At 45.9% G+C, this 10,975-nt stretch overlaps 1 protein-coding gene across 1 annotated transcript in view; it reads left to right on the forward strand.

The window, feature by feature from the left end:
- Positions 1–10,699, forward strand: part of LOC140196483 (LIM and senescent cell antigen-like-containing domain protein 2) — a 28,699-nt gene extending 18,000 nt beyond the window's left edge. The window contains exons 2-3 of the mRNA XM_072255768.1: positions 8,871–9,030; positions 10,570–10,699. Coding sequence (XP_072111869.1) covers positions 8,871–9,030; positions 10,570–10,692 — 283 coding nt within the window. The 3' untranslated portion in view covers positions 10,693–10,699. The remainder of the gene's footprint in view (positions 1–8,870; positions 9,031–10,569) is intronic.
- The last annotated feature ends 276 nt before the right edge of the window (positions 10,700–10,975 follow it).

Here is a 10,975-nt window from a genome sequence, read left to right on the forward strand (position 1 = left end):
TAGACAGTGAGGAAGGTTTTCAGAGCCTGCAGAGAGACTTGGACCAGCTGGAAAAATGGGCTGAAAAATGGCAGATGGAGTTTAATACTGACAAGTGTGAGGTATTGCACGTTGGAAGGACAAACCAATGTAGAACATATAGGGTTAATGGTAAAGCACTGAGGAGTTCAGTGGAACAGAGGGATCTGGGAATACAGATACAAAATTCCCTAAAAGTGTTGTCACAGGTAGATAGGGTCGTAAAGAGAGCTTTTGGTACATTGGCCTTTATTAATCGAAGTATTGAGTATAAGAGCTGGAATGTTATGATGAGATTGTATAAGGCATTGGTGAGGCCGAATCTGGAGTATTGTGTTCAGTTTTGGTCACCAAATTACAGGAAGGATATAAATAAGGTTGAAAGAGTGCAGAGAAGGCTTACAAGGATGTTGCCGGGACTTGAGAAACTCAGTTACAGAGAAAGGTTGAATAGGTTAGGACTTTACTCCCTGGAGCGTAGAAGAATGAGGGGAGATTTGATAGAAGTATATAAAATTATGATGGGTATAGATAGAGTGAATGCAAGCAGACTTTTTCCACTGAGGCAAGGGGAGAAAAAAACCAGAGGACATGGGTTAAGGGTGAGGGGGGAAAAGTTTAAAGGGAACATTAGGGGGGGCTTCTTCACACAGAGAGTGGTGGGAGTATGGAATGAGCTGCCAGACGAGCTGGTAAATGCGGGTTCTTTTTTAACACTTAAGAATAAATTGGACAGATACATGGACGGGAGGTGTATGGAGGGATATGGTCCGTGTGCAGGTCAGTGGGAATAGGCAGAAAATGGTTTGGCACAGCCAAGAAGGGCCAAAGGGCCTGTTTCTGTGCTGTAGTTTCTATGGTTCTATGGTTCTATGGGAAGGTAGAACCACCACCCTCCCCCCCGCCCCGGTCGACCTCCAAGGGTGTATGTATACAGGACATTTGATTATAGAAAATAGACAATAGGTGCAGGAGTAGGCCATTCGGCCCTTCGAGCCAGCACCGCCATTCACTGTGATCATGGCTGATCATCCACAATCAGGACCCCGTTCCTGCCTTCTCCCCATCTCCCTTGACTCCACTATCTTTAAGAGCTCTATCTAACTCTTTCTTGAAAGAATCCAGAGAATTGGCCTCCATTGCCTTCTGAGGCAAAGCATTCCACAGATCCACAACTCTCTGGGTGAAAAAGTTTTTCCTCAACTCCGTTCTAAATGGCCTACCCCTAATTCTTAAACTGTAGCCTCTGGTTCTGGACTCCCCCAACATCGGGAACATGTTTCCTGCCTCTAGTGTGTCCAATCCCTTAATAATCTTATATGTTTCAATCAGATACCCTCTCATCCTTCTAAATTCCAGAGTATACAAGACCGGTCGCTCCAATCTTTCGACATATGACAGTCCCACCATCCCGGCAATTAGCCTTGTGAACCTACGCTGCACTCCCTCAATAGCAAGAATGTCCTTCCTCAAATTTGGAGACCAAAACTGCACACAATACTCCAGGTGGTGTCTCACCAGGGCCCTGTACAACTGCAGAAGGACCTCTTTGCTCCTATTCTTAACTCCCGTTGTTATGAAGGCCAACATGCCATTAGCTTTCTTCACTGCCTGCTGTACCTGCATGCTTGCTTTCACAACAATTTATCTGATCACATATTGAAACTACACACACACACGCACACACACACACACACATGCACATATATATATTCCTTGTTGAGTATTTTTATATATTCCTTGTTGAGTATTTTGTTGGCAGTCTCAACGCTAATAGCTAAGCACTAATGCAAATAGCTTTTCTATTTCTTTTGCAAACTTTCCTTGTACTGTGATGCGGCTTGCTTGGCAGATTTGAGCACTTTGCCAGAAGTCTCAACCTCATAGCAGTCTGTGTCAATGAATTTGTTAATTTTGCAAGACATCAGATTCACAAGATTCACAATTATATTATCATGGAGTCATTTTTTTAAATTCTACTACAACTTTAAGCAAGTCTACAGGGAGTTCAGCCTCATCAAGTAGGACATCAATAGCGTAGCTCCTTAGCAGCTAGCCAGCTAGTTTAAATAACGTTAGCTATGCTAATGAATGAATGACACCTGTTAAACTCACCTCAACATGTCTTTTACAGTCCTAACCCACTCAATCATGGGCAATAGAAAAGTCACTGTTGCAAACAGTGCAGCGAGCAACAATGTCATTATTTTGACCCCTATTAGGCAGGGGTACACTTTAGTGTAGTCTGGGGTGACGTACATTTTATGTTTTCATTTTTGGAACACTCTGCCATGGCACTCTAGGACACTAAACCGAACTGATGGATAATGAAAGAGAGAGAGAGAGAGAGAGAGAGAGAGAGAGAGAGAGAGAGAGAGAAAGAGAAAGATCGAATGTAAAGCCCGCCCACAGAGAAAACTGATAGGTCTACTTAGCACAAAGAGAGACAAATCAGGATGCTCTCTCTGTCACTCTCTCGCTACATCTGTCATTCAGTCTTTCTGTCTCTCTCTCTCTCTTTCTCTCTGTCTCTGTTTCACTCCCTTGCTCTCAAAAAAATCGATTTCCGGGATATTGTATATAATTTGCGGGCATCAGGGAGTCACTATCAATATGCGGGAGACTCCTGGAACTTCCGGGAGAGGTGGGATGTCACTCAGGGTATGACTTAGATTCATAGAGACACAGAAAACTACAGCACAGAAACAGGCCCTTCAGCCCATCTAGTCCGTGCCAAACCATTTAAACTGCCTAATCCCATTAACCTGCACCCAGACCACAGTGTCTTTCCATTCCCCTTCCATTCATGTACCTATTCAAACTTCTCTTAAACGTTGAAATCAAAATTGTATCCACCAGCTGGCAACTTGTTCCACACTCTCACCACCCTCTGAGTGAAGAAATTTCCCCTCATGTTCCCCCTTAAATATTTCACCTTTCACCCTTAGCCCATGACCTCTCATTGGAGTCTCATCCAACGTTAGTGGAAAAGGCCTGCTTGTCTACCTATACCCCTCATAAGCTGATATACCTCTATCAAATCTCCCACCAATCTGCTGTGTTCTAGGAAAAATAAATCTTTATAACTCAGGTCCTCCAGTCAGGCAACATCCTAGTAAATTTTCTCTGTACTCTTTCAACCTTGCTTACATCTTTCCTGTAGGTAGGTGACCAAAACTACACACAATACTCCTAATTAAGCCACACCAATGTCTTATACAGCTTCAACATAACATCCCAATTCCTGTACTCGGTACTTTGATTTACAAAGGCCAATGTGCCAAAAGCTTTCTTTACAACCCTATCTATCTATGATGACACTTTCAATGAATTATTGACCTGTATTCCCAGATCTCTTTGTTTTACTGCACTCCTCAGTGCCCTACCACTCACTGTGTAAGACCTACCCTCGCTGGTCCTCCCAAAGTGCAACACCTCACAATAGCCTGCATTAAATTCCATGTGCCATTTTTCGGCCCATTTTTCCAGCTTGTCCAAATCCTGCTACAAGCTATGGTAGTCTTCCTCACTGTCCACTACACCCCCAGTCTTGGTCTCATCTGCAAATTTGCTGATCCAGTTGACTACATTATCAACCAGATCACTGAGAGAGATGGCACACATCAATGGATCCAACACTGATCCCTGCGGCACTGTATTAGTCACAGGTCAGAGAGGCATCCCTTTACTACCACTCTCTTGCTTTTCCCACAAAGCCAATTTCTAATCCAATTTACTACCTCATCCTGAATGTCAAGCAACTGACTTTCTTGACCAAACTCCCATGTGGGACCTTGTCAAATGCCTTGCTAAAGTTCATTTTGATAACATCCACTGCCTTGCCTTCATCCACTTTCCTGGTAACTGCCTCGAAAAAGCTCTACAAGATTGGTTACTCACGACCTACCATGCTGACCATCCCTAATCAGTTCCTGTCTACCTAAGTACTCATATATCCGGTCCCTTAGGACTAGAAAGGACTAGATAGGGTGGATGTGGAGAGGATGTTTCCTATAGTGGTGGTATCCAGAACTAGAGGGCACAAAATTGAACGGCAAACTTTTGGAACAGAGGTAAGGAGGAATTTTTTTAGCCAGAGAGTAGTGAATCTGTGGAATGCTCTGCTACAGACTGCGGTGGAGGCTAAGTCCGTCGGTATACTTAAAGCGGAAGTTTATAGTTTCCTGATCGGTCAGGGCACCAAAGGATATGGCGAGAAGGCAGGTGTATGGAGTTGAGTGGGATCCGAGATGAGCCATGATGGAATGGCGGAGCAGACTCGATGGGCTGAATGGCTTAATTCTGCTCTTGTGTCTTACGGTCTTACAGTCTTAGAATACCTTCCAGCTACTGATGTCAGGCTCACCAGCGTATCATTTCTTGGTTTACTCTTAGACCTTTTCTTAAACAGCAGAACAATGTTAGCTACCCTCCAGTCCTCTGGTACCTCTCCTGTCACTAAGGATGATTTAAATATCTCTGCTAAGGCCCCTGCAATTTCTGTACTTGCCTCACTCAGGGTTCGAGGGATTTGTTCACCCTAATTGGACCCAAGACAGCAAACATCTTCTTCAAGCAACACACATCAAAGTTGCTGGTGAACGCAGCAGGCCAGGCAGCATCTGTAGGAAGAGGTGCAGTCGACGTTTCAGGCCAAGACCCTTCGTCAGGACTAGACGTTTCAGGCTGAGACAATCTGTATTGGTCCATGAACTTGCTGCTGCTTTGCCTCACTTCTATAGACTCTGTGTCCATCTCCTAAGTAAATATAGACACAAAAATCCATTTAAGATCCTCCCCATCTCTTTTACTCCATGCATGAATTACCATTCTGATCTTCCAGAGGACAAATTTTGTCCCTTGTATTTATCTCGCTCTTAACATATCTGTAGAATCCCTTAGGATTCTCGTTCACCTTGTCTGCTAGAGCAACCTCATGCCTTCTTTTAGCTCTCCTGATTTCTTTCTTAAGTGTTCTCTTGCATTTCTTGTACTATTTTGTACTCCATAATACCTCATTTTTTCCTACTTGCCTATAACTGCTTTACACCTTCCTTTTTTTTCTTAACCAGGGCTTCAATATCTCTCGATAAACAAGGTTCCCAAAATGAGTTATCCTTGCCTTTTGTTTTGACAGGCATGTACAAGCTTTGTACTCTCAAAAGGCAACTTTTGAAGGCCTCCCGCTTACCAAGTACACCTTTGCCAGAAAACAGCCTGTCCCAATCCACACTTGCCAGATCCTTTCTGATATCATCAAAATTGGCCTTTCTCCAATTTAGAATTTCAACCGAGGACCAGACCTATTCATTTCCATAATCACTTTGAGATTAATGACATTATTACAACAAGATGCAAAGTGTTTCCCTTCTATCACCTGCCCTGTCTCATTCCCTAATAAAGATCAAGTATTACACACTCTGTCATTGGGACTTCTATGTACAGATCAAGGAAACTTTCCTGAACACATTTGATGGACTCTATCCCATCTAGTCCTGTTACAGTCTGGGATTCCCAGTCAACATGTGGAAAGTTACAATAACCTACAATCGCAACCTTATGTTTCTTGAAACAGTCTGCGATCTGTCTATAAATTTGTTCCTCTAAATCCTGCTCACTTTTGGTTAGTCTACAATATAGCCCCATTAATGTGATCATACCTTTCTTATTCCTCAGTTCTACACATAAAGCCTCACTAGATGAGTTCTCCAGTCTGTCCTGACTGAGCACTGCCGTGACATTTTCCCTGAGTAGTAACACCATCCCTTCTGCTCTATCGTGTCTAAAACAATGGAACCGAGAATACTGAGCTGCCAGTCCTGCCCCTCCTGCAACCAAGTCTCACTGATATCTACAACGTCATAATTCCACGTGCTGATCCATGCCCTGAGCTCATCTGCCTTTCCTCCAATACTTCTTGCGTTGAAATATATACTACTCAAGATGTTTCTCTTGGGTCTGGTCCAAAGGCTGAGATATGACAGTGAAATTCACGTGGATTTCACTTCTTGCCTTGACTTCCTTCTACATGTGCACCTTTCATGTTGAGTACCTTAAAAATATCTGTTCTTTCATGAATTTTGACAACCTGGTAGAAATCCAATACTTCTTATAATCAAGTAAACCTTCTGAAAACTAGTTTGTAATTGCTACTTCATCAGTGCTGATTGGATGGCATAAGCAAGATGGAGCTTTTCTCTATAGAGAAAAGGAGGAGTGAATCGTTTCATTCCAGGGATCATTGTTTGAACCTCCTCTAGATCCTCTTCAATGTCAGCACATCCTTTTTTAGATAAGGACTGCTCGCAATACTCCAAGTGAGGCCTCATGAGTGCATTATAAAGCTTCAGCATTACACCCTTGCTTTTATAGTCTAGTCCACCAAAAATGAATGCTAACATTGCATTTCCCTTCCTCACCACCAACTCAACCTGCAAGTTAATCTTTAGGGAATCATGCACAAGGTCTCCCAAGTTCCTTTGCACCTCTGATTTTTGAAATTTCTCCCCATTTAGAAAATACTCTATGACTTTATTCCTTCTACCACAGTGCACAACCATACAATTCCATACACTGTATTCCTTCTACCATTTCTTTGCCATTCTCCCAACATATCTAAGTCCTTCTCCATACTTCCTTCTTCTTCAATACTACCTGTCTTGCCACCTACCTTCATATTGTCCATAAACTTGGCCACAAAGCCATCAATTCCATCTTCCAAATCATTTACAGATAGTGTGAAAAGAAGCGGTCCCAACATCGATCCCAGCGGACCACCACTAGCAACCGGCAGCCAACCTAGAAAATGCCCCCTTTATTCCCACTCTTTGCCTCCTGCCAGTCAGCCAATCTTGTATCCAGGCTAGTATCTTTCCTGTAATACCATGAGCTCATATCTTGCTAAGCCTCATGTGCGGTACCTTGTCAAAGGTGTTCTGAAAATCCAAGCAAACAACATCTACTGACTCTCCTTTATCTATCTTGCCTGTTATTTCCTCAAAGAATTGCAGCATCTGGAAATCTCGTTCTCATCCATAGAATCTCCTTTTTGTTCCCCTAACTAATGAATCCCCTATCACCACAGCTCACCTATTCTTCCCCCTTCCTTTCTGAACCACAAAGCCATACTCAGAGGCAGAGACCTGACCGCCTTAACTTTTCTCTTCAAAATGGTGAACCGGTTGTTGAGGGGGACGGTCACGGGGTACTCCTCACTTTCTGTTTAACCCCTTTCACCTTCCTGGCTGTCACACAGTCTCCTGTGTCCTGCACATTGGGTGTAACTACCTCTCTACATGTCCCGTCTATCACCAAGTAATCCAGAGTTCACCTTAATGTGGAGTGTGAGAAGCTGCGTTTGGATGCACTTTTCACTGGTGAAATTGTAAGGGACACTTGGAAAGACTCTGGGAATAACTCGGAGATACTCCGGGAGTAACCTAAAGAGAATCTTGGGGTGCCTTTGTGATGCTGGAGTGACTCTAGGAGTAGCCCAGAGACTCTAGGAGTAACTCAGAGACTCTGGGAGTGATTTGAAAAGAATTTGAGTATATCTCTGGGAGTGATGCTGAGAAAATTGTTGGGAGAGACTCTAGAAGTGACACTGGGAGGGATTGGTAATGATTCTGGGAATGACTTCTTGAGACATGCTGGGTGTATATTATGATCTGGATTTGTCAGAGTCCATCAGAATGCTATTGAGCGTGAGCTGCTGCTCATGAGCTTCCTGCAGTCCACTCTTCCCACATTTCTTCCACTTTGAGATACATTTTATCCTCCCACAGCTCCCAGCTTCCTGATTACCAGTAAATCAAATACTTGGCATAGAGAAGTACTGTGGTCAGTTCTGCCACTGGACCCTCCCACAGGGAGACCAAAGGATGGAGCTCGACAGGGAGGGTCATGGATGGAATTCCATGGGGCGAGTAAGGAATGAATCTCCACAGGGAGGTTCATGGATGGAATTCCATGGGGTGAGTAAGGCAGACCAAGGGCATGGTGTTCCCTGAAAAAAACTGAGGGATAGAGCTGCAGGGTGTGAGGGTCAGGGTGTGAGAGGTCAAGGTGCAGAGTCAGAGGGCGAGGTTCAAGGAGTGGAGGTCAGGGTACAGGGGTCAAGGGTTGTGGGGTCAGAGTGTAGGCTCAGGAGGTGGCTAACAGAGTGAGGGATCAGGGTGTGAGGAGTTGGGGAATGGGGGGGATCAAGGTGCAAGGCTCAAGGTATGAGGGAATTTGGAGGGAAGGGGTCAGGCTGCAGAGGTGAGGTTGTGAATGGTCAGGATTAGGGTCTCATGGGTTAGTGGACGATCTTTGCTGAGAGCACCTTACCTCCTGTGTACATAGCCACACACTCTGCAGTGGTCTGAGGGAACCCATGTATCCCTGCTGTGGGGTGGAATTTGCAGGGTGGGAGGGGGAGGTGAAGAGAGTGGGATGGGGCTCGGGGATGGTGGGGAGTATGGGGAATATTCTTTGTCAAACAACAGCACAGTGTTTGCACCAGTGATCAGTTCTCCACCTTGGATATTGGGACATCCAACCGCGCACTGTCCTGCATCTTGTCCTCATCACTAAGCAGGTACAGCTCATGGACACAGGTGGGCGAGAAAAGAGAAGAGAGAGGCAGAGAGAGGGACAGGAAGGTAGAGAAAGGGTGGGACTGAAGGAGTGGGAGAGGGAGCTGCTAATTTGTTAAACTGAACCCTACATCACTGCTTTGCCTCCTGTTGTCGCAAACCCTCAATGGACGCCAATGGCTCTGTCTGTGATCCTTTGCTTTCCTCTGATGACTGGTCTGGACTAACCTGTCGTCTCCCATAACCCCCTCCTCCCCACCCCCACCTCCTCTGCAGCAACATGTCGGAGGCCTTGGCTAGTGCCACCTGCGGGCACTGCCGCTCGCACTTTGACCCCATGGAGCGAATCGTCAATAGCAACGGGGAGCTCTACCATGAGAAGTGCTTTGTCTGTGCTCAGTGCTTCCAGCAGTTTCCAGGAGGAGTCTTTTATGAGGTAAGGGCTTTTCCTTCAGTGGCTGTATGCAGCCGAGCTGTTAGATCGCCAAAGCATAGACAGCTAAGGACCAAGTGTGGGTAAACGAGTTCAGTATGAAGTACTTGCTGGTGGACTTGATGGACCAAAGGGCCTGTTCGTGAGCTTTCTGAACCCTACAATGCCATCGATGCTTAAAACTACAAACTCTTCAAAACCAGAACATGCTGGAAACACTCAGCCTGCCAGGCAGCATCTGTGGAGGGAGAAATAGTGTTAATATTTCAGATCTAGGACCTTTTGCCAGAACTGGGAAGGAGATAATATGAGTGGTTTTAAGTTGTAGAGAGAGTGGGGTAGGGGTGGATAGGACAAAGGGCGAGACCAAGGTTACCATGGAGACAAGTCATCCAACAAAATAGATGAACCGGATGGTTAGACACTTCCTTGCCAGGGTATAGTTGCTAACAGCAGGGCTACGGGACATCCACATTACCCAGAGGCCAGGCTGTACAAATGGAGTGAGGTTATCTGAACTGTTAACACAAATGGATGGCTTAACACATCAGATACCAACAGAGCCCAGCTCTGCGCCCTGTTGGCTAATCTTTACACTTCTCCTGGGGGAAGGCGTGGGAAGTCTCTGTGGATGTGTAACAACACCGCTCACCTGTCCTTCATGAGGGGCTCTGCAGCTCGGAGCTCCGTCACTCAGACAGCTAACAGTGGGCCATTACCTGCCCTCCATCACCTGTCCTCAATGAGGGGCTCTGCAGCTCGGAGCTCCGTCACTCAGACAGCTAACAGTGGACCATTACCTGTCCTCGAGGGGCTCTGCAGCTCGGAGCTCCGTCACTCAGACAGCTAACAGTGGACCATTACCTGCCCTCCAACACCTGTCCTCAATGAGGGGCTCTGCAGCTCGGAGCTCCGTCACTCAGACAGCTAACAGTGGACCATTACCTGTCCTCCATCACCTGTCCTCGAGGGGCTCTGCAGCTCGGAGCTCCGTCACTCAGACAGCTAACAGTGGACCATTACCTGCCCTCCATCACCTGTCCTCAATGAGGGGCTCTGCAGCTCGGAGCTCCGTCACTCAGACAGCTAACAGTGGGCCATTAAGCTATTGAGATGAATGAGCAGGCCAGAGCACTTGACTGGGAGCCCACACAGTCACAAGGAGAATGTGCAAACTCAACACAGGCAACACCGGAGGTCAGGATCGAACCCAGGACCCTGACGTTGTGAGGCAGTGGCTCTACCTGTCACACCACTGAATGAGGAGCATGCTGTCACTGTCCCTTCTGGTAGTGAGCCCACTTTGTCAACTCTCACACCCTCATCACTGGAGAATCATTTACCCTCATCACTGGAGGATAATTTTCACAAGCCCCCTCCTCTAATGGAAATGATTCTCACAGGTAGCACAATCCCAGAGACAACAACCCCACCCCTCCCCTCCCACCGCTCTCTGTCAAATTGTATATGTCTGAGCTCTGTAGACCGAGAGACCACCTGAACGTCCGTCAGCCGCTGCTGACTTTTCTCTTTTTCTTCCAGTTTGAAGGCAGGAAGTACTGTGAACACGACTTCCAGATGCTTTTTGCACCTTGCTGTGGACAATGCGGTGAGAACTCATTCACATGTTCCAGATGTGTCTGCGTGTCATCCATGAGTGGGTGAGTGTGTATGTGGGTGTGTTTATGGGTTGGTAGTATATCTGGACATGTGAGGTGTGCTGGTGTGTGTGTCTATATGTAAGTGTGTGCGTTTGCGTGTGCATGTGTGTGTGTGTGTGTGTGTGTGTACGCACGTGTGTGCATTCCACATGAGGTGTGCTGGTGTGTATTAGTGTGTATATGTGAAAACTTTTATAAGCACACAGCTATCTGAGCATGAGCCATTGTTCATGCTTGCATCTGTTTATCTGGATGTGCCAGGCCCTTCCCTCTTTCTCAGACATGGA

The sequence above is a fragment of the Mobula birostris genome, chromosome 4 (genome assembly GCF_030028105.1).
Source record: "Mobula birostris isolate sMobBir1 chromosome 4, sMobBir1.hap1, whole genome shotgun sequence".
Classification (NCBI taxonomy): domain Eukaryota; kingdom Metazoa; phylum Chordata; class Chondrichthyes; order Myliobatiformes; family Myliobatidae; genus Mobula; species Mobula birostris.